General features: G+C 33.5%; 4 protein-coding genes across 11 annotated transcripts; 3 read left to right on the top strand and 1 right to left on the bottom strand.

Annotated features, from left to right (window-relative positions):
• The first annotated feature begins 2,233 nt into the window (after positions 1-2,233).
• LOC146942893 (bifunctional nuclease 1-like) lies at positions 2,234-5,888 on the top strand. Of its 2 annotated transcripts, none has more exons than XM_085756993.1 (11): positions 2,234-2,389; positions 2,469-2,751; positions 3,591-3,761; positions 3,915-3,964; positions 4,090-4,146; positions 4,267-4,332; positions 4,419-4,493; positions 4,728-4,846; positions 5,043-5,134; positions 5,370-5,424; positions 5,590-5,888. In XM_085756993.1, exons 2-11 carry the CDS (start codon positions 2,475-2,477, stop codon positions 5,603-5,605), a joined length of 978 nt encoding a protein of 325 aa, XP_085613119.1. In that variant the 5' UTR covers positions 2,234-2,389; positions 2,469-2,474; the 3' UTR covers positions 5,606-5,888. The 2 variants fall into 2 exon arrangements, with proteins under 2 accessions (XP_085613119.1, XP_085613120.1); XM_085756994.1 differs by having other exon boundaries at positions 2,450-2,751.
• A 1,719-nt stretch (positions 5,889-7,607) lies between these two features.
• LOC146942892 (phosphatidylinositol/phosphatidylcholine transfer protein SFH8-like) lies at positions 7,608-12,805 on the top strand. 3 transcript variants are annotated; one of them, XM_085756984.1, is made up of 14 exons: positions 7,608-7,863; positions 8,014-8,281; positions 8,508-8,607; positions 8,719-8,985; positions 10,314-10,391; positions 10,676-10,777; positions 10,899-10,948; positions 11,038-11,137; positions 11,244-11,339; positions 11,433-11,546; positions 11,638-11,773; positions 11,890-12,188; positions 12,345-12,419; positions 12,530-12,805. In XM_085756984.1, exons 1-14 carry the CDS (start codon positions 7,848-7,850, stop codon positions 12,542-12,544), a joined length of 1,716 nt encoding a protein of 571 aa, XP_085613110.1. In that variant the 5' UTR covers positions 7,608-7,847; the 3' UTR covers positions 12,545-12,805. The 3 variants fall into 3 exon arrangements, with proteins under 3 accessions (XP_085613110.1, XP_085613109.1, XP_085613111.1); XM_085756983.1 differs by having other exon boundaries at positions 8,011-8,281; XM_085756985.1 differs by having other exon boundaries at positions 8,011-8,281; positions 12,533-12,718.
• Positions 12,690-20,738, bottom strand: LOC146942891 (inositol-pentakisphosphate 2-kinase-like). Of its 4 annotated transcripts, XM_085756989.1 has the most exons (11): positions 20,617-20,674; positions 20,498-20,576; positions 20,300-20,415; positions 19,998-20,207; positions 19,335-19,482; positions 18,692-18,732; positions 18,431-18,541; positions 17,656-18,252; positions 15,262-15,451; positions 14,608-14,756; positions 12,690-13,167 (listed from the first exon to the last, which is right to left on the bottom strand). In XM_085756989.1, exons 3-9 carry the CDS (start codon positions 20,399-20,401, stop codon positions 15,317-15,319), a joined length of 1,344 nt encoding a protein of 447 aa, XP_085613115.1. In that variant the 5' UTR covers positions 20,402-20,415; positions 20,498-20,576; positions 20,617-20,674; the 3' UTR covers positions 12,690-13,167; positions 14,608-14,756; positions 15,262-15,316. The 4 variants fall into 4 exon arrangements, with proteins under 4 accessions (XP_085613115.1, XP_085613117.1, XP_085613114.1 ...); XM_085756991.1 differs by having other exon boundaries at positions 14,608-14,766; positions 20,498-20,738; XM_085756988.1 differs by having other exon boundaries at positions 20,498-20,738.
• CYP722A1 (cytochrome P450, family 722, subfamily A, polypeptide 1) lies at positions 14,679-26,171 on the top strand. 2 transcript variants are annotated; one of them, XM_085756987.1, is made up of 11 exons: positions 14,679-14,807; positions 22,752-22,908; positions 23,614-23,935; positions 24,168-24,317; positions 24,492-24,678; positions 24,761-24,840; positions 24,945-25,031; positions 25,133-25,211; positions 25,357-25,463; positions 25,572-25,690; positions 25,810-26,171. In XM_085756987.1, exons 2-11 carry the CDS (start codon positions 22,850-22,852, stop codon positions 25,928-25,930), a joined length of 1,311 nt encoding a protein of 436 aa, XP_085613113.1. In that variant the 5' UTR covers positions 14,679-14,807; positions 22,752-22,849; the 3' UTR covers positions 25,931-26,171. The 2 variants fall into 2 exon arrangements, with proteins under 2 accessions (XP_085613113.1, XP_085613112.1); XM_085756986.1 differs by lacking the exon at positions 14,679-14,807 and having other exon boundaries at positions 22,658-22,908.
• The last annotated feature ends 557 nt before the right edge of the window (positions 26,172-26,728 follow it).

Raw genomic sequence — 26,728 nt, 5'->3', positions numbered from 1 at the left:
TAAAAATATTTGGTGTCTTCAATGACAACGTGAATAAAAATATTTGCTAGGTTGTGATAATTAAACGATATTGAAATTCAATATATAAGTGATAAAAAGATAATAAATTCCTTCAAAAATAGATAATAAAATTAAATGGACGCTCCGTAAAAAAAAATGGACCGGTTCAAAAAAAAATTAAATGAAAGAAAAAAACATATTTAAATATAAATATTAAAAAAAAAAAGGTTCCCAGCATGATTTGTAGAGAGATGCTTGTGAAATAAATTGTCGAGAAGTAAGTTTTCTACAATATTTTGTCAAACAACTTTTAACTTAAAAATAACTTTAAAACAAAAAAAAATAATGAAACCAAACAGTTTTAGCTTTTTTCTTGAAAAGCTTTATTTTAACTTTGTTTTAAAGGAGCTTTTAGACCGTAAAAAAGTCTGGCCAAACGGTACCTAATTACTTCATTACAAGTAAAAAGTTACATTTCTAAGACAAAATTTCCATTTAAAGATTGCTTAACTAGAACCCAGACACTGGTTAACAAGATCCTTTAAAAATTTACTGTTCTGTACACTCAAATTTTCGAATGGAACATAATTTTCCAAAAAAAAAAATTTACTGGTTGGGTTTATACTTTCCAATTGGTTTAGTCAAAACCTTCAATGACAAAATTATGTTCTCCTGGTTGGGTTTTTTCTTTTTGAAGGATTCTCCTGGTTGGGTTTTCTTTAGCATATGGGGGATGAGATATTTTTTTCTCTTCTGACAAAAGAGAAATAATATTCATTCTAATTGATAAAATACATCATATAAATTAACATTATCAATATATCCCTAAAAATGTAAAGGGTTGCGAAAAACTCACGTCATTCAAGTTAATAGCACACAATGACAAAATATCTAAAATAATATGATAAAATCTAAATCACCAGAAGAGTCATGCTTCCGAACCTGCAATGTTGGCGTTCAAACTATTAATTGAATCTGTGATTGATTGAAGTTGTTCTTTCAATAGGAACCAAACGAACAACCTAACAAGACGCGAAATCAAACAATGCCGCAAAAGACGACGAACAACAGAACACCGCACTCAAACGACAAAATCACAACAAAAAAAAACTTGATATATGTGGAAATCAATTATTTAGATTGAAAGAAATAGAAAGAAAAAAAAAAGATGCGTTTTAGGTCAAAAGATGCATGGGTGATTCTAGGTCAAAAAATGACCTAAAACAAAATACCCTTGATGAATGAAAGAGAAAGAGAATTTAGAGAGAAAATGAAGTTTCTCCCACTTAAAAAAAGAAGCACAATTATATTAATGTAAAAAATAATTGTTCCTTGTCAAATCAATTTTTAATGTAAAAAATAATAATTTATTTTTGTATTACATCAAAAAAATTAACGTCTAATCAATTTTTTGTTCCTTGTCATTTGAATTTTTTTCATTAGTTAAAAAGAACAACAATTATTTTTTTCATATTCCATTCTTCTCCGTAGCAAATTGAGGCCTTAAAAGAAGTATAATTTAGGGTCTCAACCTAACACGAAAAGGCCAATCTAAATAGATTGAGGGTTAAGACTTAAGAGACATAGATGAATGATTTCATCATATATATATATATATATATATATATATATATATATATATATATATATATATATATATATATTGCTGCAACCTTTAAGAAAAATAGTGAATCTCAATTTGACGAATATAACTATATTTTTTAAAACATCATGTCAATTAATGTTTTAAGAAAAGCAGATGTATTCTTCAAATTGTTTTAAGAGATTACAAAAGTTCAGTTTCTAGGAATCAAATCCTAACAATTTAGAAAATACTAAAATAACAATTAACATATCAATATTTTATTGTTAAAGGAAAACACTTAAAATGATTTTTGAGCTAAAGTCTCCTATATAATAAGTGCAATTTGTCTGGAATAAATCAAAAATTATATAAGCATTGTAATTTTGTCAGAGAGTTTCCCTAAAAAAAACAGTATTTTTTGTTGTTGTCAAAAAAACAAAGAGTGATTAGTTTAAAAATAAATAAAAGAATAATAACTAAGAGGTCGATGTCATCTAGAAAACATAGGGGTAAAAGAGTGATTTCATTTTATGGTCTATCTAATTGAAGATGATGCTTGCGGTGGAAGAACGGTTGATACTTTCCTAAACTTAAAAAATATCTTTGATAACACTTCTATTTATTTACCTTTACATTACACAAACAAGAAGGAATCTCTTATCCTCTTCTTTCTTCTCTTCATTTCATTTCCAGATCTTAATTTTCTCTATTTCAATTTCAACACGATCCATTCTTATTATTATGTACCAATAGTTAAATTAAATTAAATTAAATTAAAACGAGATCGGTGATTCATCTTACAAGGTGCGATTTTAATTCCTAATTAATTCAATTTTTATGATTTAATAACTAATTTGAAATTAGGTTAATTTTGGTTGTGTAGGTTTGAATGGATAAAATGGTTTGTGTGAAAGGATCAGCTATGTGCAGTGTTGCTATGCCTATGATTGGACCAATCAACGCTGGTTGTAGTAGAATTGAATTGTGGGGATTCAGTGCTAGTAACAAAATCAAGCCTAATTCCCTTTCTTGCCATGTAAATATGAGAAAGTGCAGAACTGTGATGAATTGCAGTTTCAACTCATCTTCAAATGGTAGTGGAAGTATGGCTGAAAATTTTAATGAAAATGATGAAGATTATGTTAATTCTACTATTCTTGAAGCAGGTATATTACATATATCATATATGCTTAGTTTAGTTGATGAAAAATTGTTTTTTTATTGGCTATGAATTTATGATTATGCCGCATGAGTTAGTAATTAGTGTGTGTGATCAATGTAACTGTATAATGTATTGCTTTTTGACAAGCCCATAAAACTATTTTATTTTCATGACTGTCAAAATAGAGTTTCTACTAAAGTTTGTGTTTTATTGATTATGATTATGCTGCCAAAGTTAGCAATCGGTGTGATCGAACTAACTGTAGTGTGTGGGCAAGAGGGGTCAGCTTAGTGGCGAGAATAGGGGCGGACCTAGACTAGGCCCGTACTGGTGTGGCAAGTGCCACACCAGTACAGACCCAATTATTTATTTTATTTTATTTTTAGCTAAATGTTATATTATATAAATCAATCTTTGTAAATTAATCACATGTGTATGGTGTACTCCAGTGGTAATGGTGCGCCCGGAGTACCTGACGTAAAATCCAATAGTATGTACCACTATACCTACAACTTTTTTTATGAGTAATTATTGAGAGAAATAATATCTATACACTAAAGAAATTGGCTCCGACCTGCAAAAAATTGTGCCTCACTGATTTTGTGAGGCCAGGTCCGCCCCTGGGCGATAACTTGATTTTGTAACCTCAAGTGATATAGTTCAAATTCCACCTGGGGGCTATTGTAAAATGATCAGTAGTATCACCGTTGTTTTATTGATTCTCCATTTTTTTTTAAAGTAACTGTATAGTGTCTTGTTTTTTATAAGACTAGAAGCCTTGGAAATTTTATTTTACTCTCATGGCTTGTGAAAATAAATTTGTTGTGTGGTTTTTATGTGTAGTTGAGGTGAAGAGTGGAGGAGATGGGTTCATAGTCAAAATGAGGGATGGTAGACACTTGAGATGCGTCCATAACAGCCCTCATGGAGGACTTCTTCCGGATTATGCACCACATCCTGCAATTGTGTTGAAGATGGAGGATGGAACTGGTTTACTTCTCCCCATAATCGTTTGTATGTCTTTTACTCCCTTTCTATGTTGCATCATGAATCTCTATGGAATTGCATTGTATCATACAAGTTTACTTTTTGGATCCTATCCTATATATTATTTTGGTGATGATATATCTCTTCCAATGTAATTTTGTGGTTCATCTTTATTTGTAGTGGAGATGCCAAGTGTCTTGTTAATGGCAGCGGTTCGCAATGTTCAAATAGTATGTCTTCTATTTTCAATTGTATTCCATTGCATTAGTAGTAAAATGTTGGATCCAAAATGATTCCGTTTTTCTGTAACATATTCTCATGAACCAAACAACTAACTATATGGTTGATGTAACAGGCTAGACCTACTTTATATCAAGTAGTGAAGGAGATGATTGACAAGATGGGTTATGAAGTATGACTATTTTTATCCCTTTGCTGTTGCATATTCCTAATCTTAATTGTATTGTAGTCTTTCTTCATACTCTCATAGTTTATATCAATAATCAATTGACAATATATCTTTCGTGTGCAGGTCAGAGCTGTAAGAGTTACTAAGAGAGTTCAGGAGGCATATTTTGCTCAGCTATATCTTTCCAAGGTAAAGTTCATACTTTCCTTCCCCCTCACCAAACCACACAAAAAGAAACCAGATTTGTCTGACAGTATTACTTGTTTTTGGTATAGGTTGGAAATGAGTCAGAATGTATGAGCTTTGACCTTCGACCTTCAGATGCTATCAACATTGCCGTCAGATGCAAGGTAATTCATTTATGTGAATTCAATGATATGAATACATGATCACCTGTGTAAGTTGCATGTGGAAAAAAAGTTGTTCAGCCAAGTTTCACATTCCTTGGATTCACTGGTACAAAGTTTTGGCAAATGTTGCCTAAATGGAACCTAGAAGTTTTGGATCAAATTCTAATTATTAAAAAATTATTAGTTAAACGAAACTTGTTTATCAAAGATTTAACTGGTCCACCAACGTTGTAGGTGCCTATACAAGTCAACAAGTATTTGGCTTACAGTGATGGAATGAGAGTAATTGAATCAGGCAAACTGTCAACTCAGTCCCCTGGTTCAGATGGCCCATTATTTACTGAACTGGATCGGTAGGTTTTGGAAGATACATTTCAAGGCAGTATGATTTTGTGTAGTGTAGTATTCATAATCTCTGTTCTGGACATACTTTCACTTTTATTTTTTCCTCGAAAGATATCTTCGAATCTGTCTCATTGGTAAATTGCTAGCACTTTTTACATTTTGAAAGACAAGTATTAACTAAAAATAAAAATGACTTATTTGCAGACCAAATGGTAAGCCTTGTGTTGAAACCAAGGAGTTCAATCTTTTGCACAACATGTTGACAGCTGTTGTAGAAGAGCGCTACCAAGACGCTGGTAATAGTTTTGTTTCTTTTTATTTCTTTACCTTACCTGTGTGTTTACTCTTGGAGGTATTCTTTTTCTTTATGCATGATGAATGATGTTTGACAAAAGTTCTTTTGACGATTGATGTATTAGTGCCTGCTAATCATTATTGATTTTCACAAGATTACATTTCTTGTGGATTGAAATATACATCGTACTTCTAAAGTTACTATTCTTACGTCTCATGTTTCTGATGCAACTCTAGCTCTGTGGAGGGACCAACTTAATCAATTTAGGGCAGAAAAGAAAGCGAATAACAGGTGAGTTTACTTCATATGACAAGTTGACAATGTTTGATGCTCTGTCATAAGAAGTTTCATACTGATTCATTTACTCCAACTCAACCTTCTTCTGGTCTCTTTTCTTTTTCTTATTTTTTACGTTGACAACATTATATAAGATAGCAAATTTTGGTTCCGTTTCAGATCGTGGACACTCTAAAATGTGTAAATAAATCCAGCATTGGAATGTCGATGGGAATTTGAAGAGCAGATAGCTGTCATACCGTTCGCTTCTCCCCTTGTGTATACTCATAAGTCTTAATATGTTTGTGAATATTTGTGTGTATGTATATATAGACATTAAGACTAATGTATAATGAGAACTTAATTATACTTTTCCACTGTTAATGTGTATAATGGTTCATCCATTGGAAGCAGCATATTGCTGATTGGTTGTGCTGTAAGAATTACAGGAACTAAATAAACAAACTCTTGCATGTTTATATTCTGTTGTGATTAAACATAAAACAAAAAATGAAATGACAAACAGAAACAGGAATGAACAATTTAAATGATGTCAGAATAATATTTTCGAGTTAGTTAATTTTTAGCCCTGAATTATGATTAATATAGAGTACTTAAAACAACCTACGTAACACCAAAAAAACAAAAAAATCACCTACAACATTGGTCTGCTTCGGAAGGATTCTGTCATAACTCATCTGTGAGGTCACTAACATCTATTGTATACGTCAGAACTATGGCTTGAGACCATAGACCATTCAATATCCATTTTAGATAAAGATAAAATTTAGAGTCACCTTTCTTCTAGTTGAGTTTCTCTTGCTTCTAAGTCAAATCATTTAGTTGCTCAAAAAAAAAAAAAAAAGTCAAATCATTTAGTGGACCCGAAGAGGGAATCTTTTAGTGGGAGGAAGTGGATGTTATAAAAATGAATATTGGGGTAAAGGGCTATTTGTGAGAACTATAAACCTCTTTGGATAATTTTACACAATAAAATAATTAAGGTAATGTATTAAATTTGTTTATTTTGTTCGTTCTAAAATTACCCGCGTTTTCTTAAAAACTTAAGATTGGTCCTCGTGAGCTTAGTTCAGTTGGTATGGACAATGCATAAAATATGCAAGATCTGGGGTTCGAATCTCGACCACCAAAAAAAAAAAAACTTAAGATTGCCTACTTTTTTTTTTTTTTTAAGGTTACAACTACAGTCTATTTTTTTTAGTTTTACGGTATAGTATTAGTTCTCAACAATTTAGCATTTGAAATTACAACAGTTTATGCTGTTATCTAACTTATATACCATCAAATATTTTAAGTTTTAACAAATAATTTGTTAATTAATCCAAAGTACACTGAAAGCCAACAAACGTTTGTAACGCATGACCAAACAGAAAAGAACATGGCGGGATTTGTATCTTAATACATTTTGATGGTTTCTAAATTATCTCAAAGGCTTAAATTTGATTTGAGTATTTTTTTTGTTTTGAAGGAAAATTTGATTTGAGTATTATTATTTTGGTACAAAAATTGATTTGAATATTATTTTTTAGAGATATAATTATGTAAAACTTTGTGCCAAAAAAAAAAAAATTACGTAAAAGAATAATTTTAGTTCAGTTCTTATTTTTTTGGATCGCATATTGATTGATCACGTAATCCTTCATTTTTTTTTTTCTTCACAAAGCGACGTGTCTTTTTAAAATCTTCCACGTATTATGAGTTTCAATATTCATAAAACAATATAAACATTAAAATTTAAAATTTATTCTTAAAAAAACATTAAAATTTAATTGATTATTTAATTAAATAATTTTCTAATCCTTTTTTAACTAGGTCACCTTTCGAATATTTTACAGTAAAATATGTCAAATATTATTATTTTATTATTATTTTTATTTATTTATATAAAAAATGCTTACAAAAGAAATGCTCAAACTTATGTCGATAGTTTAATATCTATATAATATATATGATATTTTTTAATTATCTTGATGATATGAATAATATAACCATTGACCAAAACAAGGTTTACGTCGGCTAATAAATAGTGGGACCACACAAGCACAAGGTGGCAAGTGACAAAGTGGTCCAGAATCAAAACTCAATTAGATTTTTTATTTTATTTTTGATTTTTGAAGTATGATGTGAGGTGAAGCATCCATATCCATATATGAATGAATATATGATATAGAACATTCATACTATCAATTTTACATTATATATTGCCTTTGACAACATGGCTAATCCTTGCATTAATTTTGTCTTTTGCCGACACCCTTTCTTGTCTGCTACAACCTACATGTAGTTGATGATTGACCCAACCTATGTACTTTCCTTTACCCAAAATATCAATAAAGCTTAAAAATATTTAAATTTGTTTCTGACTCTACTTCCTCAAGTTTCATTGACCACTTGAATTTTCGTTTATCATTCTTGACATGTCAGAACTTCTTTGTGAGTAGTAGTACCTCCTTTGTTACTTTTTATTCTTTTTCATGAATTTAGGTGTTTATTTTTGTCATCATTCTTTGATTGAGCTGAGTTTAGTTTAGTTGAATGAATGAATGAATTATGACACTTTTGAAACACTACTGATTATAGTAGGCAACGATGAAAGAAGAGAGAGTTCAGAGGATGATAAGTGGAAAAGAATTGGAAGTCTTAAAAAGAAAGCAATAAATGCATCATGCAAATTAAGGCATTCTCTTAAGAAGAAAAGAAGCAGCAAAAGTAGTGGCAGTAGGAGCAATTCCCTGTCCATTGAGGATGTTCGACAAGTTGAGGAGCTAAATGCAGTCGATGCATTTCGACAAACACTTCTACTAGACAACTTGCTTCCTTCAATACATGATGACTATCATATGTTATTGAGGTTACACACCATTATGCTTTACTTGCTATGTATGTTCAAGCATGTCCATGAAAATTAATTGAAAAATTGTTTTGGCAAGTTCTTTCAAACACTTTGTCAAGTGCTTATTCCAGTAGATAAGTTTTCATAAGCTATTCATATGCAACCTAGATCTCTTTGCATATTCATAGTATGATATTGCATATTGACTGGTGGAATGTGGACATGGTTTGATGTTACGTTGTAGATTCTTGAAAGCAAGGAAGTTTGATATTGAGAAAGCAAAGCTTATGTGGGCCAACATGATCCAATGGAGGAAAGACTATGGTACAGATACAATTATAGAGGTGAGCAATCTGATTCACTCACTAATCATGTTTCATTTGATAATCTAAACATTGACTCTCTTTTTTTTTCATATTTGGTGTTCATACTATACTATGGTTTTTTCTCTATAGGATTTTGATTTCAAGGAGTTGCAAGAAGTCCAGAAGTACTATCCACATGGTTATCATGGTGTGGACAAGGAGGGAAGACCTGTTTATATTGAGAGGCTAGGAAAAGTTGATCCCAATAGGCTTATGCAAGTAACTACCATGGAAAGATATTTGAGATACCATGTGCAGGGTTTTGAGAAAACATTCTGTGTGAAGTTTCCAGCTTGCTCTATAGCTGCTAAGAGACACATAGGTTCCAGCACAACAATTTTGGATGTTCAAGGCGTGGTAAGTTGTCTGTCTAAATGCATGTTTAGATTGACAGTGAGTATGTATGGCTTAATCATGGCGGCACCATAGTAGTTAATAGCGGATAGCGGCGCGTAGCGGCCGACCCCAAAAATGCTATAGCGGGATAGCGCCTAGCGCTATGACCGCTATTTCATCACTTTTGTGGACAAATTATATAAATAATACTATAAATTATAAACAAACATATATCTAATATAAAATTAAATATAACATTCAAATCTCATGACACATTCATAAATCACAGTAAATCTTTTTCTTATCATTCAAATCCTTCCAGTGATTAAATTGCCAAGCAATGTCGAGATTATCACTGGTCCGCTTATGTCTTTGAGCACATGAGTCAACAGACATAGAGTTTGATTGAACACCAGAACCTGATGCTGCCATGACTGTGTTGTCCACAAAAACAACAAAAATAAGGAAACAGAGAGCAGAATAGAGGATGAACAAAACAGTAGAGGAAAACAACAGAGAAAGATTGAACTAAATGTGTCCTGCGTCTGAGAGTAGAGTTTATCATAGAGATCTCACAGATAACCGAAGTCATTTGTGTTTTTTTCAATCATTCATGAGAAAACAGAGAGGAAGAACAAAACAGAGGATATGTTTATGAACAGATTGTGATACGTTTATGAACAAAACAGAGGAAGAACAAAACAGAGAGGAAGAACAAAACATATTGTGATATGTTTATGAACAAAACAGAAAGGAAGATTTATAGAAGAGAGCAATCCTGAGGAACGGCGGCTGTAAGGAGAAGATGAACAGATCTGCCGTTTGATGCGGTTTTGAGAAGATGAACAGTGAGAAGATGAGATGCGTTTTTGAGATGAGAAGATGCGGCTGTAAAGAATGAAAGAATGAAGAGAGAAATTGAAGTTATTAGGGTTTGACGAAAATGACAAAAATACCCTTGTTTTTTTTTAAAAACCAAGGACAAACTTGTATTTTCAGGTAAAATGAAATAGCGGTACTAGACTGCAAAACCGCTATGCAGTGTTGCGGCCGCTATTGCGCCGCTATCTCATAACGCTACGCTATGGCTTATTGCATAGCGGTCCGGGACCGCACCGCACCGTGCGGCCGCTATTCGCCGCTATAGCGCCGCTATTGACTACTATGGGCGGCACCATGATTTAATTGAAGCTTTAAAATAGCACACTGCAATTCCGCTAAATTCACCATTAGTCCAAAGTCATGCACTAAATGGCTATTGAAAGTTATTCGAATCAAACACCATATTAATTTTAAATTAATTAGGACTTGAGCTTGTATTGACTATTCTTCTTCCCTTTGCTTTATAGGGTTTCAAAAACTTCACCAAGTCTGCTCGAGAACTCATCATTCAGCTGCAGAAGATTGATAGTGATTACTATCCTGAAGTATGTAGAATAAGATAGTTTACATAAACATGTCGATAAGAACTCAAGATTTTTTTTTAAAAGAATATTGTAATAACTCTGAGCATGTTAAACAATAGCTTCTCATATAAACTGAAATTAGTTTCTATATCTCAATGTTTTCATTTAACTTCTCTATAAACTTTTTTCAATTGAGAAGCTCACCTAAACAAGGAACTATGTCTAAATCGTTAAATTTTTAGAAGTTCATTTTTCTAATTATTTGTAGTGTTCCTCATTTAAGATATGTAACTGACATTGTGCAGACACTTCATCAAATGTTTATCATCAATGCTGGTCCTGGTTTTAAGCTTCTATGGAACACAGTGAAAACATTTCTTGATCCCAAAACTACTTCAAAGATTCATGTATGTGTTCATTACTTGAGTTATTGTTTTTTGTGTCAGATTTTTATAAGATTCCATTGAGGTAAGAACCCTTATGTATTTTCCTGAAATAATGATGAATTGAAATTGAATGTTCCATTAGGTTCTTGGAAACAAGTTCCACAGTAAATTACTTGAGATTATCGATGCGAGGTAACTCAACATTTGGTTCTGTTATTGGCATAATTTCTCAATCAACTTATATTGTTATTTGAAAATTCTGACCAGCTATAAGTTCTCAGTGAGCTACCAGAATTTCTAGGCGGTAGTTGCACCTGTGTAGATCATGATGGCTGTATGACATCCGATAAAGGGCCATGGCAAGACCAAAACATTTTAAAGGTTTTCCACTTATTATTAATCATAGGATTCATACTACATCTTAACCTGGTTTTTGGTTCTACTTTGCATTTTCTGTGACTCAATTAGAATAGTTGTCTGCATGCAGATGGTTCTTAGTGGTAAAGTGCAATGTTCTAAACAAATCGTAACAATTTCCAACGACGGGGGGGTGATTGAATGTGATAAAACATCTTTTCCAAAGGTACAGTTTTTCATTTCTATCTTAGACGCTGCATGATGTGATGTAATAATTATCACTTGCTATAATCCTTTGAATTTTGGTTACTGAGTACAGGCAAAAAGTGGCTATACATCTACTGGAGAATCAGTATCTGAAGTTGAAGATATCACCTCTCCCAAAGCATGTGGGAATTCTATGAACCCTATACTGACTCATGTCCAAGAAGAGGCAAGTGATAGTACATTAATTACAAGGTTACACAAAACAAAAACGTTGCAACGAATAACAAATAAATATAACTGTTTTTATACTCGTCTAGGCAAGATTTGTTGATAAGGTTGGTCATACCGGTGGTTTTCCTGAGTATGATGAATATGTTCCCATGGTTGACAAGATTATTGATGTTGGACCAAAGGAGAAGCAAGCAGCACCACGAAACTCATTTGGCTCAAAAGGTGAGAATAGGTTTATACTACAGATTAGGATATTTAGGTTCCATTTATATTGGATGTCAAACATCTCGTTGATACTTAGTAGCAGTCATTAAAGAATCTTTATGGCATGGATGCAGAAAATCTGCTTTTGGTAACCAGGACTGTTACAGTGGGCATCGTGTTTGCCCTTTTTGCCTTTGTTCGAACAATAGCATTTCGTGTGACAAAGGGAGTAAAAAGGGAGGAACTTGCTACCAGATTCACAAAGCCAAACCCCTCCTCATCTTCTACCTTGAAACGCCTCAGTGAGCTTGAAAAAAATGTTGACATACTACAGTCAAAACTTAATGCCATGCCAAGTGAGAAAGAGGAGCTGCTGAATGCTGCAGTTTATCGTGTGGATGCATTGGAAGCAGAGCTCATTGCTACAAAGAAGGTAACTGTATTTCATTTCAAATCAAATTATATATCATGTAGATTTTGTTGCCACGTCATTGTTAAGAACTTCTTTAACTTTAGGTGTGTACATGATGTACGCAAGATTGTTCAAAAAATTGTTATGATAATCTAGCATGTTCAATTTCCTAAACAGGCTTTGTACGAGGCTTTAATGAGACAAGAAGAACTTTTGGCATACATAGACAGTCGGGAAAAAAGCAAATTCAAGGTAAGTCAAAAGTTAAGGCGTCTTGTCTAGTTTATATAAATCAAATGCTACTTAGTACTTACCATCTGTCATGGGAATTTTTATAAAATGTGTTCATTCTGTCTGTAAAGCAATGCTGCTGGTAAAGAGACAGTGTACATGACGGAGTTGTTTGGTGGCTCTCTCTCTCTCTCTCTCTCTCTCTCTCTCTTTGCACTGGGCGTGTGTGTGGAGAATAAATCGACGTGTATAATATAATAGAAATTAGAGTAAATATTGATTTTGTATGTCTGTTTCCAATACAAACTTCTTCATTTGAATGTGTTTGGGTATTGAATTGTATTACATCCATGCTGTTTTAACTTGGCAATGGATCAATGAAATCGTTCAACTAAATAACACAAAAATACTATCACATAACATATACATTATTTTGCTTGACAGATGGATAATGGTACAAAATGGCACAAGGACCGAGTTAATAACATAATGGAACAAACATAATCAGCAATGGCATATCATAAGATCATATCTTTAACATGGATTATGAAGAGTGTCTTCCTTTTTCTCACCTCTCAACTTTTCCTTAGGAGTCCCTCTAGTCAACCAATTCTTGCCGATTATTTGAAATATTCACACATTGATGACCCTCATCATGTCAGTTTCACCAATCACTGTCACCTTAAGCAGTACCTTTTACAAATCGATATTAACTTCATCGCCTTTTGCCCGCATCTTGAACAGCGCAGTTTTGCTGACGTCGGAGTCTCTGCAATACAAGAGTGCATCAGTTATGCAAATACTTCCCAGCCAAAAGCTGAGAGTCAAAATAAACAAACAACAAATAGTACAGAAGCATGTCAGTGTAAGGAAAGAAAGAATTTAGAAGTGAAATCATAATATTTCTCACATCATAGAAGACTGCTATAAAGTGGAAGTAAACAAGTAGTGCACGAACCCAGAATATATAAAAACGACGATTTGGAATAAAAATTTATAATGCCAGAAAACAAGCACCAGCAGAAAATAAAGAATTCCTACGATAAATTATTGTCTTTAAGATCCATCTATACTACCCTGTTCACCATGTTCCAAATAGATGTTTGGCTGAAAACTAAATGTAGCAAAAGAGATAGTAGGCAATTAGACAATGCAAGTCAAAATGTCAGATAATGCCCAACATCTATTCACCATTACAACCTCTATATTTGATAATCAGATCAATGCTACATGCACCCAATATTCACCAGAAAATTACCAAAATACATACCACCCACACAAATAAAAACAAAATACATTAATTTAGATTGTAATGAGGTGGGTGAGATACTGAAGAGCAGGCCAACTAATTCTGGAAAGGAGTACCATAAAACTATTTGTGTGCTCTAGCATCTTTGTAGTTCTATATTAAGTGAAAGAGTTGTGTTATTTGAACATCTATTTGTTTGACAACCTAATGGACAACCATATTTTTACAAAGAAAAGTATGTATTGGCACGAAAACCAAAGCAATGGAGGGAGAAACTAAAAATATAATGTGAGTATGAGAGAGAAAGTTGTCACAAAAATTGTTATAAAATGGTTGTACTTGTACAAATATCATTTCTCTAAGTGAAAGAGATACTCCCTCCGCCCCGGAATATCTGACCCATTTTCTAAAAAAAAGTGTCCCAAAATAACTGAGTCATTTCAATTTTCAATACAACTTTCATCATTCCCAATACAATATAACTCTAATTAATACTACTTTCATCATTCCCAATACAATATATTCCACTTTCCCCTTTATTTATATATTTTTCTTAATCTGTGTGAAAAACCAAACTGGCTCAGATAAAACGGGACGGAGGGAGTATCTGATATCAGGCTACCAGCAAGGTTTGCAGTGCTGACTGCTGTATTTTGAATATAAGCTAACCTCAAATGAGGAATAAATAGCCACCCATAAAGGATTGCTCTGGAAATTTGTAATCTGTACAGATTGCAAAAGAAGGTTCGAAATAGAGAATTAATTATCCTGATCAAAACAGGGTATGAAACGTCACTCTAATCGTGACAGCAGTTTTGATTGAAATGTGCCAGCATAATTGTGCAAACATGGCCTACTTCTGCAAATCCAACCCCACAAGTCCATTTTGTACTAGAATTCATGATAGTAAAAAAAAATCCTAGTGTATCCCTTGGGGGAAGAGAGAGAGAAAGGAAAAACCTCGTAACAGATTGAGAGTTCATTGTGCGGCACAGACAGATCATCAGTCACGCCACAGCCAAACTAGGCTGACCAAAGGAAAACCCAGATCTGAGCTGAAGTCACGGTCAAAAATAGGCTTTGCTCTGCCAATTTCTCAGTACTTCTTACTGCATTACACTGGGAAGTTAGCAGACAATTATGACTACACAGCTGGAAAGGTAAATCATATCTTTTGAGTCCTATTGTCAGTTAATTTAGTTGAACTAACTCAACAGAGCAGGTAACTGCTATCATTAATAATTTAGCTACCTTTCTTAGACGTGAAAATTGAAAGAATTTAAAAACATGAAAAACTAACATCTAAAAGCACTTGAATTCTAAATGGATCAGAACTGCAACCTGCACATGACCATATTGTAATCAAAGTATGTGCAAGTTGCATTTATAAATTCAGTGTCATTGACTAGTTGTACGTATTTCACGAAGATTCAAACAAAGCCAGGTTGCAGTACGCCACACAGCTATATAGATTTAAGAAATGATAATGGTGCGAAGATTTATCAAGTAATAACATACATAAACTTCTACAAACTAATGCAACAACTGTCATATGTTTAGGGAGGAAACAGTAAAAGGAAAAGTAAAACTATTGATCAAATTTCTGATACTTACAGACACATCTTCCTCCAATGCCATCTAATTAGACCTCAATATGCAATTAAGATTTTTATTGGTTTTTGACTTCATTTCTTCCTTGATCCATTTTGATCATTTCACTGTAGCAGCTCACTATCTTCTTATCTAATTCATAATATTCTTCCATTTTACTCATTCGCTTCATATCCAAGTCGATAAAATACACCTAATACAAATTAAATTGCAGTTAAAATAAGATACAAAATGTAATGAGCATTGCGGCTGTCATTTTGTTTTATAGATAAAGAAAACATGGTCATTAAGAAAGGCAATCAGGTACTTTCATATTCAGAGCTACAGGAGGTAATAAATCAGACTTACTTAAATTGGGATATCAATTAAATCAAGACTCTGAGCAATAAAAAAACATGTTGACAACCTGAAACACATGAAAGGAAAAGGGAAGGGGCGGTCTTCGTACAGATTGTGGGTCAATTTGGAAATGCTATGGCTTTTGGTTTCATTGCTTCTTGAAAGCAGAAATCACAAGAGCGTTTTTAGTAAATAATAATAATAAAAATTAGGGTTGTGCATGGATTGGATAAAAAACCAAAACCAAATTTCTGTCCCAAAAGTGGATTTCTAACTGGTTTCGAAACCAGATTTTGCCAAAATCTGAATTTGATAAAAACCGAACAATCCTCGCAGTCTCAGGCCGCCACCGAGATGTTCATAACAGCAACATACCCTAGATATTTTGACTTGCAGAGAATGGAATGGAGGAATCACACTTTCCAGAGCAGTATACACAATCCTCCAGCACAGATGTATGGCTCGGAGAACCATGAAATCGTATAAGTGAAGGGGAAAAAAAATCATGGCTCTAATACATCTGAGAACGATCAGAATAAGAGATAGAATTGTAAACCAAAAGAGGAGGAGCTGACAATAAACTGTTGAAACTATGCAGAAACAAAAAAATAAACTGATACATCAAAATAAAATAAAAAAATTATGATACTCCTTCCAATTTCTAACTTATACGACTCCAATTCAAGCGCTTTTGCTTCACCGATATATTATGGTTCCCCTTTCAAAATTGGAAAAACAAGAGTAGCAAAGCTGCAAGAGAGTCTGAGTGTGAGAATATGCAAGGCAGAGAGCGTAAAGAGAGGCTGAGAGAGGGAGTCTTGAATCGTGTTTGGTGGATTTTAAAATGGGCATGGACATCCAAATAATTAACCGGACATAAAAATAGATAACCCATCAATATTTGAAATTGGCCGGTCATGTTTTTATCACAAATACCCGGTTTTTTAAAACCGCTTATGGATATGGTTCTGGTCTTAGGCTTACAATCGGATAATTTGCGTAACCCTAACAACAACAACAACAATAATAGTAAAAGGGCAACCCGGTGCACTGAAGCTCCCGCATATGCAGGGTCCGGGAAGGGGTCCCACCATTTGGTGTATTGTACGCAGTCTTACCCTGTTTTTACACAAGAGGCTGTTTCCAGGACTTGAACCCGTGACCTTACGGTCACATGACAACAACTTTACCAGTTGTGCCAAGGTTACCCCTCAACAACAACAACAATAATAGTAATAATCATAATATCTATACCATTATATAAAGGGAAATTCAAAGTTAACTACCAACTAACTACTAATTTTGGTCAGACCTTTTTTTCTGGACAGAATTACCCTTAACAGCCCAATTCTTTTTCAATTTTATTCAAATCTATACCATAGTTGAATGTAACTCCAAAACTAACTAGTTTTAGTTGAATATTTTTTCTACACAAACTTGCCCTTAACAACACTTCTCTATTCACTAAAAGTTTACAATGCCTAATGAATCTTCTCTATCCTTATACTATCCCATTTATGCACGATAATGCACTCTCTGTCTATTCAACTAACTTGCCTAACTAACCTTCTTTATTCTGTATCCTAACACTTGGCATGAGGATTATCTCATTTAATCTAAGTTAGTGATTAAGTATAGCATTACAAACATGTTCTTTCTCTCCAAAAAAAAAAAAACATGTTCTTTCTCTTTTCCCTTCTTTGTTTTCTCAGCTATCAGCTTCCTGTAATCTCTAATTCTGTTTTTTAGGCACTTAATACCTGTAATCTATAAGAATTTGTGATATATGCTTTTTGCAACAATCTATATTGAAGACCTTTTATATTGAAAGATCACAAGATTTTACCATTCCCATCAAACAAAATTTTGAATGACCTTCAACAGTCGTTTTTCAACAGCACCTGAAGGACAGTGGCTTTTGCAAATGAACATTGATTTTGGCAAATGCAGTACAGTCTAAATCTACCCGCAGAAGCTGAACCAAATTTATTATCCTATGCACAACCTACCTTTGCAAAAAAATTAAACAAAAAATTTAAAATGTAAATCACTGCCTACCTTGAAATCAAATGTTTGCTTGGTTGACTCAAGATATATATTATTGCATACGGATCCCAAATCCCCCTCTTTCCTTGGTCTAAAACATATCATCAGACTGCAGTCTTTCACAGTTGCTGCTATCAGGTAGTCCTTTACAACTCTTAAGCTTTCATCCAACGACACTGAATGCAAAGGGTTATACACTTTCATTTGTTCTTCATTCAACTCCGTACACACCATGCACTGCTGACGAGTAATATCATAATAAGCATGGATGGCTCCCTCTATGTCAACATCATCAAGCTTTTGAACCTCCAAGAGCCGATCAAGGACTCCTGATTTATGTGCGGCCTCGGCAACAAGAGTGAGGAAGTTCTCTGTACATAAACCATCATCAGCTTGAATGATAGACATAAGTGCGCCTTCAAATGCCTTCGCAATACAAAGATTTGTATCTTCTGCGCCACCTCCAAGCCCACCAAATATGAGTGACCCATTCATAAATACACGGAAATTGTTTTGAGGCGTAGTAAATAGATCGTTGATAGCTTTATGAATTTTTTCCTTGGAACCAGAGAACAGATCAAGTGGATTGTATTCACTTAGCAGTGATATCTGCAAAGATATTGGAAAAATATGTTCCTCAAAATCAAGGGTTAAAAGGGAGTGTACTAAAATAAAATTGTAATAACATGCATGCTTAGAACAAAGGATTGGATTATGAGACTACATGATATGACAACAGGAAGAAGTATGCACAATACATCAAATGAACCAACATCAAGTTAAATACCTCTCCTTGATGTAATTTCAGGGCTTGGTGCATTTCAAAGCGAGTTACCCTCTTTTTTATAGCAGTTTCTTCAGATACGAATCTTGAAACAGGAAGAAATCCGCATTTGGGCTGCTTGTTCAAAATAATACATAAGATGTTATAAACAAGCAAAGAGGGTAAGCGGAAACAAGTTTAATAATTAGTTTAAACCAGGTCAATGTCGGATTAAAACCATATGGTTGCAAAGAGTATTAATGTATGACATTATGGAGAACATACCTTTATCTCAACAGATATGCAGGGGCTGGATTCAAGATTTCCTGAAACGAAACAGGGAGCTTGGAACAGAACTTTCAAATATTTTGCAAATATATTATGCAGTTTACTAGATAATAGAAGGAACAACATTAAAAATGAAAGATGGGATGGGGGCATAAATTACGGCTTTCTTGCTAGAGTCAGATTAAAAAGCTTGATAGAATGCTCATACGATTAATATCATGTTGCATTCCAATGTAAAGTAACTTTCTTACTACATTGCTTCGTTCTCACAAAAACATTGTAAAAAACTATCTAAGGTGCATGTTTGGTTTCCAACTCAATGAGATTAAAATAATCCAATCATCCATTGTGTCCTATAAGTAAGATCAAAAACTACCTTCTCTCACATCTCCAAGGTATGTGCTCAAATATATGTCAATTAAGAGAAAGTAAAATAAGGAGTATAGCAACCCAACATTCCACAATTATATAGGCACATTGGGGGATAAAAACATTTTTACTGAAACAGAAACCCATTTAAAGGTTCGGCAGCTCTTTCAAGTTTCAACAAATGCAGAGTTTCAGAGAATCAACATTTAAAACCCAGTCTGCATGAAATTCATGAATATAGATGCAAGTCCAGAGAAAGACATCTCAATACCATGGGTAAATAGTGAATGATCTGACATGAGAAGCACATAATCACAATGCATGTCGACCTGGGCAGTATCAACTCTCCCAGCAGGACGTTGACAAATAACATTCTTTTCAACCGATTCAAGAAATCCCCTTGAGACTTTGACATGCATCTAACAAAGTATTTAAGGGTAGGTGGGAGTCAGATACAACATATAGTAAAAGCCTGTGCATTGATGATTGAACAATTCGTGAAGGATTAAATTACTATAAATACACAAAGATAGTAAGCTAAAACAGAAAAATCAACAACCATTCCACAAGGCCTAAATTAATCAAAATGCCAACAAAAACACAATATATAAATTCTAGATTGGATAGTTATTAGAACATAGTTTGAAAATTTTGTAAGGTTGAGTTAGGTCCAACCCAAATTCTAAGATGGAATCGAAGTCTATTGTTCCGGGACACCCGCCATTTATATCAATGCACAGAACCCAATAGTGGTGGGAGTGAGGGGGTGTATTGGGATAAATCAAGCCCGTTGTTAATAAAAGATAAGGTCTGATTATAGTTTATAAACCCCCCACCTTACAAGCTGGTTTCGTAAGGTTAAGTTAGGGCCAACCCAAATTCTAAGAGAAATAAGCATGAACATGGTAATGGGTGGTTGAAAGGAGATTGATACCCCAGCATCAACATATTTGGAACCAAGCAATGGCTTCATAACATGAAGAACAAATAATTGGCTAGAAACTTCATGGTCAGAAGATGCAATGAGTTCATCGACATCTTTCCATAGAAGGCGTTCGTGAGCAGTCAAAGCAGAAGGGCTGGTCCTAATCTCTGTCACTGAATCATTCCTCGGAGCCTTACGGATTCGCATCACTTTCCTAAACTGTAAAAACAACAGAGACACACAATTCAGCTTCGAAAGAAACAATGCATGCGGTGAATTAAGAGATTGAGAAAGAGTATTGAAGAACGCACAAATGTAGGGCATGATCCAATGTAAGCGAGAACAAGATTAGCAGCTCCTTCGCCTCTATAAACCCAATCATCTGCTTCCTTCTCCCTTAAAGTAACCTCCATTCAACAAATTTTACCTGAAAATGTGAATGATGATCGTTGAAGCATTTCATCGAACACTTAAAAAGACACTCGAAATCAATTGAAGAAAAACAAAACCTAGAACTGAAATAGAATCTTCGAATTCGAATTCCCAGTTCCAGTGATTGTGATAATGTGATGGAAAATGGTCCACAAACTCTTAAATGTTTTCGTTCAAATCGTTTGTTAATTTCAAATCACTCCCAATCAAAATGCAACTCGATTCAAATCACTCCCAGTCCCAGTGACTTTTTCCTCCTGGTCCTGGACCTTCCGGAAGCAATTGCAAATACTAGTTTTTTTTTTTTTTTTTTAATATAATTTATTTACTCTTATTTTTCATTTTTATTATGTTAATTTCATCTTTCGTCCCGTGAGCTTAGCTCAGTTGGTATGAACAATGCATAAAAATATGTAAGCTCCGGAGTTCAAACCCCGGCCACCAACAAAAAAAAATTCATTTTTCGTTCCAATAGGGTATATTTTGAATGGAGAATTTTTAGAAGAGTAAAAGGGAGAACTTATTTTTATTTTATCAATTAAGAAAGTAGTAGAATATTTTTTTAAATGTAAATTAAGTGTGATTGAAATGTTACTATCATTTATCACATTATTCCTTCAACTTTTTAAAATATCAAACATATACACAAATAATCCTCTAAGTAATTTTTCAATTACATCTCTCTTTAATTTACACAAATAGAATATCATCACTCTTATTTTTTTTTTCTTTCGAAACTCACATAATGTGGTGATATAAAATTATTTGTGTGATTTGTTTTATAATTTTTTTGTAAGGTACACTTAATTAAAAAAATTACTTTCTTAATTGATAAAATAAAAACACTTAATTTACATTTAAAAAAATATTCTACTACTTTCTTAATTGATAAAATTAAAAAAAAAATTAGTGTCCATTAAGTATTAGTATTACCATTAAAAAAAGTGATGTATAGCCATGAGACTTAAACACTCACTCAAATTAGAGGAAAGGAGATCCATTGGAGATGCTTTAAGAGATAAATGAAAATTTGTCAAATAATCATTTACTTGGTTAGCCATCCTATAAACATGTGTCCAAAAGAAGAAACCCATGGTGGATGAAATTTTGAATCTTCAAAATCAAAGGAGAGCACAAATGTGAAGATCAAAATTATCTTCCGCTACTAATAGCTGATGGAACTATCCTCTTCAAGCAATGTTAATGCCCAAAAAAATCATTCAAAAATCAACTTTTGCAATATTGCATTTGCGTACATCATAAGCAATCACAAATATGAAAGTGCTGTGTGTTGGATATTTGCAGTATTTTTTAGACAGTTGATGAGAATGTGAGTGTTATCCCTGTTAATGGAAATATGAATCTAATCTAATCTAACTAGTCTTGAAATATGAATTTAAAAGGTTTATTAGTTCAAGTTCTTACTATTAGTAATTGTACTACAGATGTTACCATCTTAATTGTTTTCTCATCCCACTAAATTAAGAATGTTAAACTTAAAGTAAGATATAAATAAACCGTGGGGAGTCATAAAATAAGATTTTCCCATATACTGGACTTGGATTTCACACCTAAAACTATACAATAGACACCTACTTGGGGGGTCATTATACCTCTAAAATGAGGCACCCACCATGATGACATGAGAACCGAAAGTATTAAAGATCATAAACTAACACCGTTAACTTATACTAGTATAAATAAAAAAGGTAAAGTGATGGTGTAAATGTCCACTAAGAATAACAGTTCTAGAACAGTTGCTAATAGGGCGTCAACGGAAGCACTTGGGTGACATAATGTCACCGTGACATTAAATCTGGGCCACACAACACATACAACACATCTGGGCCACACAACACAACACCTTTGTGTGGCCCGGATTTAATGTCACGGTGACATTATGTCACCCAAGTATTTTCCGGCGTCAACAATGGCATGGCGTCACTAATGACCATGACTATCTAATGTTAATTTGATCGTTAACAATGTATGAATTATGATTATCAAGCATGATTGGACAAGTTATCAAATATCTTGACAAGGGCTTACGCATTCTCCCACTTCTATTTCAAAGTGGAACTTCATGTTTCAAATTTTTATTTAGTGCTGGTCGGCCATATCATTCATGACTTTCTATACCATATGATGATATTAAATTATTCCTCTCACGTGAATATTGTGAGGATGCAAAACTATTTTAATGCATATATATAGCACTTTTGTGGTTTCAAAGAAGTAGATGAATCAAAATGTTTTCCCAATTAGTAAAAGAACATCCTTACATGTGTTACTTTGTTGGTTTCCTATTGGTGTTTTTATCATGTTTAAAAGTGTGTGCACTTTGGTGCAAAAACAACAAGTGCAGTAGTGGTGTTGGCATTCCTCCGGGAAATCGAGGATTGCCCTTCGTAGGAGAGACCCTGCACTTCATGGCTGCCATCAACAGTACCAAAGGTGTCTATGAATTTGTCCGACTTCGCCGCCTCCGGTAACCAAATCCGTTATTTCACTTTATTTACTTTTGATTCTGACTCACATGCTGGTTTTGTCCTTGGAACTTATGTCCCTTAACACTTCTAGTCACAATTGCATCTTCAAAACAAAACGCAAGACACTTCTCAGTTCTTGCAAAGTTTGATTTCAGAAAACACTCACTTTTTAGTAGTTACAATCTCAAATTTCTCAAGTAAAGTTCGCTCTAATTAAATCTCATGCGAGTCCTCACAAATATTTTTCACTATATTAAAAACAAAACAATGAAGTCGTTTTCCACACAAATAGTTGACAACAGAAAACAAAGTTAAAATAGGAGACACATTTGTAATTTAAAGTAAAAACAAAAAACCAAAAAATATTCTATCGAACTAAACATAAGTATCACTCATATAAACCAACACTTGCACTTAGACACTGTGCAGTGAGCAGTGAGCATGTGACGTGACCTCATCACCATATTGTAGAAACTAAACTAAATTGACATTAACTTGTTTCGATAAATAAATATATATAAACAAAATCATGTTTTCTTGAAGGGGGTATGGGAATCATCATATTAATCTTTGAGCAATCACATAAATGAAATTGGATATTACATCTTCACCGAAATTTTAAGGCATGCGGGTTCTTGATGACAATTTCTAGTTATATTGCAAATAATAGTAACAAATAGGACTTAGGTGTGTATGCACTGCAGATATGGAAATTGCTTCAAGACCAAGTTGTTTGGGGAAACCCATGTTTTTATTTCAAGCAAGGAGTCGGCAAAGGTGATTCTAAGAAACGAGGGAGGGAAATTCTCGAAGAAGTACATAAAGTCAATCTCCGAGCTCTTGGGTCCTGATAGCTTGCTGTGTGCAGCTGAGCATCATCACAAACTCATTCGAAGCCGTCTCTTGAGTTTGTTCTCTCCTCATTCTTTGTCTTCCTTTGTTCAACTGTTTGATGAACTTGTAATTGAAGCTACAAGTACCTGGACATGTGGATCCCTTGTCATCATACAAGATGAAGCACTCAAGGTACGTGTGTTATACTCCCTTCGTCCACAATAACTATCTTGATCGACCATTTCACACATTGATCTATTTTCATTATCATTAATGCACATACTATTGATTAGGTGGTACAAGTGAAAAAGTTCAATTAAAACTAAATTGGTAATGGAAAGTGACGCTTTTATTTAGGACAATTTTATTTTTATAAATGTGAGGAAGGAAGTACTATGAACCAAAACAATTTTTTGTAATGCAGCTAGCTTGCAAAGCGATGTGCAAGATGCTAATAAGCATTGAGAGTAGCCATGAACTAGCAGTGATGCACAAGGATGTTGCTCGTGTGTCTGAAGCAATGCTTGCGTTCCCTTTGAGGTTACCATGGACCAGATTCTACAAGGGCCTTCAGGTGATTATACAAATCATCCAAGTAATTTTCAATACATAATTTGGAGTCTTTTGCTTAGAAAGGAAGGGTGACTTGTTGATGAAGGTTTTTTAATAATAATAATACAAATAAGTTGTTACAATATTTTATGTTTCACTGTTAATTGGTGATCGGAACTTAGAAGTGTTAATGCAGGCTAGAAAAAGAGTTATGGACATATTGGAAAAAGTTATCAGCAAAAGAAGAGGCGAAACTGCAACCAGCCGTGTAGATTTTCTTCAGCGACTTTTAGCAGATGATGAAAATAAATTAGAAAAGGATGAAGTAACAAGGCTAACAGATAAAGAGATCAAAGATAATATCTTAACTATGATTATTGCTGGTAAGGAGTATTAGTATTGTTGAATTGAAACCCTCAAATATGATTTACGCACGAGTTTGCAGTAATAAAACTGAAATTACAGGACAGGACACAATAGCAATTGCAATGACATGGATGATCAAATTTGTGGATGAGAATCAGGAGGTTCTTAATGAGCTTAAGGTCAATGAAATTTTTATAGTACTAAGTTTTGTGTTTACCTGGCTCGTTCTTTCAACATAGATTCTTGGTATATACTAAAATGTTGTGATTTGCTGATTAAATAGAAGGAGCAACTTCAGATTGAGAAAAAAGGCAGTGGTAATGTGTATCTTACATTAGAGGCTCTTTCTGAGATGCAATATGCTTCCAAGGTGTGTGTATTAATAGTACTTCTATGCGATGAAAGTGTTGGTTGCGCTTCATCAAATTTACTTGCTTAGATGACTTGTTTCTCTTAAATTCCCGTGAAAAGGTCGTAAAAGAGGCGTTAAGGATGGCATCTGTAGTGCAATGGTTGCCCAGAGTAGCACTTGAAGACTGTGAAATTGAAGGTTTACATAGATATATATATATATATATATATATATATATATATATATATATATATATATATATATATATAACTGTTTACAAATTTAACATAGAATAGAAGGAAAAAAACTCAGTAGTATAATTACTTGATGACTATTTATATAGGATTTAATATCAAGAAAGGATGGAACATTAATATTGATGCTAGATCAATACATCATGATCCAACAATTCACAATGACCCGGATTTGTTCAACCCTTCAAGATTTCCTGTGAGTCTCTGTCTCCTCTTGTTTAATTGAACATATTAGTTATTTTGATATTTTAATTTTAATGTTGAAAAATCAAAAGTTATATAAACTGTTACAATAAATTTACAGAGCGAGTCAAAACCAAACAGCTTCTTAGCTTTTGGGATTGGAGGAAGAATGTGCCTTGGGAAGAACATGGCTGAAGCAATGATGTTGGTGTTTCTCCATCGTCTCATCACTAGTTTCAAGTGGGTACTTACTATCATTGACCACATTAATTTCATTTTAGTGACATACATACTTTTGCACCAAAAAAATGGTTGTAATAATGTAATTTATGTATGTATTGTATTTACTCACTATTCAGGTGGAAGGTAATTGATTCTGACTCAAGTATTCAGAAATCAGCACTTTTTACAAAACTTAAGAGTGGCTATCCGGTACGCTTGATATATGTAAAGGAGGATTTTAACAAAAAAACAATGTGAGGATTTTTAAGACCTTACTTCAAGATTCAGGGTTGACCATTTAAATTTAGAGTAACAAATATTGAGCCGCAGAGGGTCCATTTTCATGAGCATCTTCCGACCCTTATTTTCACCTCTTCTCTTATGATATGTTTGGATAGAAGTTTTTGGCCAAGTGAAGAGGGTAAACTTATTTATATTTTCTAAACTAAGGATGTAATAAAACATTTTCAAATATAATTTAAGCATCATTTATTTATTATGTTATTCTTTCACCTTTTTTATTTATTATGTTATTCTTTCACCTTTTCAAAATCTAAATACATATGTAAACGTAGACTTATTATTCAAAACTCTCCTCCAAAATTCTCAAAAATCTTACATCTAAACATACTTATTGTACTTGTTAAAACAAAAACAAAAAAACTCTTAGTATACATTATAAACTTGACATATTTAGGTAATTTTACCATCCTCTAAGTATAAAAAAGAGTAAATGATAACGCATGCTCCAAAGACATGTTACAATCTCAAACAATAATACCCGAATCCTGGAAGCATAACCACCAAAAATCCCCAAATGATGCTGCAAAACAACGGAAAACACTTGGGTGTCTTTGGCTTTGGTGTATTTGGATGTCTTTAGTTCATTTTAGATGAGAAATAATGATGGATGAATGATTAAAATAAATTATTTAGATGAGAGAATGAATGGTTAAAAGATAGATAAAAACAAAGGCACCAAAGTCAAAGGCACCCAAGTGCAACCCCAAAACAACACCCTCCACCATCACTCGCCCCCAAATTCTTTCCCTTACC

The sequence above is a fragment of the Medicago sativa genome, chromosome 3 (assembly GCF_051527215.1).
Source record: "Medicago sativa cultivar Bolivia chromosome 3, Bolivia_mono, whole genome shotgun sequence".
NCBI classification, from domain to species: Eukaryota; Viridiplantae; Streptophyta; class Magnoliopsida; order Fabales; family Fabaceae; genus Medicago; species Medicago sativa.
The sequence above is the reverse complement of the archived record's forward strand: the minus strand, read 5'-3'. Positions and strand labels throughout refer to the sequence as shown.

Bases quoted from the DNA above. Each gene is read 5' to 3' on its own strand.
- LOC146942893 (XM_085756993.1), top strand. From the start codon at position 2,475: ATGGATAAAATGGTTTGTGTGAAAGGATCAGCTATGTGCAGTGTTGCT. The intron at 3,762-3,914 runs GTATGTCTTTTA...CTTTATTTGTAG, and splicing joins ACTTCTCCCCATAATCGTTT to TGGAGATGCCAAGTGTCTTG. The intron at 4,147-4,266 runs GTATGACTATTT...TTTCGTGTGCAG, and splicing joins TTGACAAGATGGGTTATGAA to GTCAGAGCTGTAAGAGTTAC.
- LOC146942892 (XM_085756983.1), top strand. The intron at 8,282-8,507 runs GTTACACACCAT...GTTACGTTGTAG, and splicing joins GACTATCATATGTTATTGAG to ATTCTTGAAAGCAAGGAAGT. The intron at 11,774-11,889 runs GTGAGAATAGGT...GCATGGATGCAG, and splicing joins AAACTCATTTGGCTCAAAAG to AAAATCTGCTTTTGGTAACC.
- LOC146942891 (XM_085756991.1), bottom strand. From the start codon at position 20,401: ATGGAGGTTACTTTAAGGGAGAAGGAAGCAGATGATTGGGTTTATAGA. The intron at 18,733-19,334 runs GTATTGAGATGT...GTTTCGTTTCAG, and splicing joins TCATTCACTATTTACCCATG to GAAATCTTGAATCCAGCCCC. The intron at 18,253-18,430 runs GTATTTAACTTG...ATATCTTTGCAG, and splicing joins TGAAATTACATCAAGGAGAG to ATATCACTGCTAAGTGAATA.
- CYP722A1 (XM_085756986.1), top strand. From the start codon at position 22,670: ATGTTTTCCCAATTAGTAAAAGAACATCCTTACATGTGTTACTTTGTT. The intron at 23,936-24,167 runs GTACGTGTGTTA...TTTGTAATGCAG, and splicing joins TACAAGATGAAGCACTCAAG to CTAGCTTGCAAAGCGATGTG. The intron at 24,318-24,491 runs GTGATTATACAA...GTGTTAATGCAG, and splicing joins GATTCTACAAGGGCCTTCAG to GCTAGAAAAAGAGTTATGGA.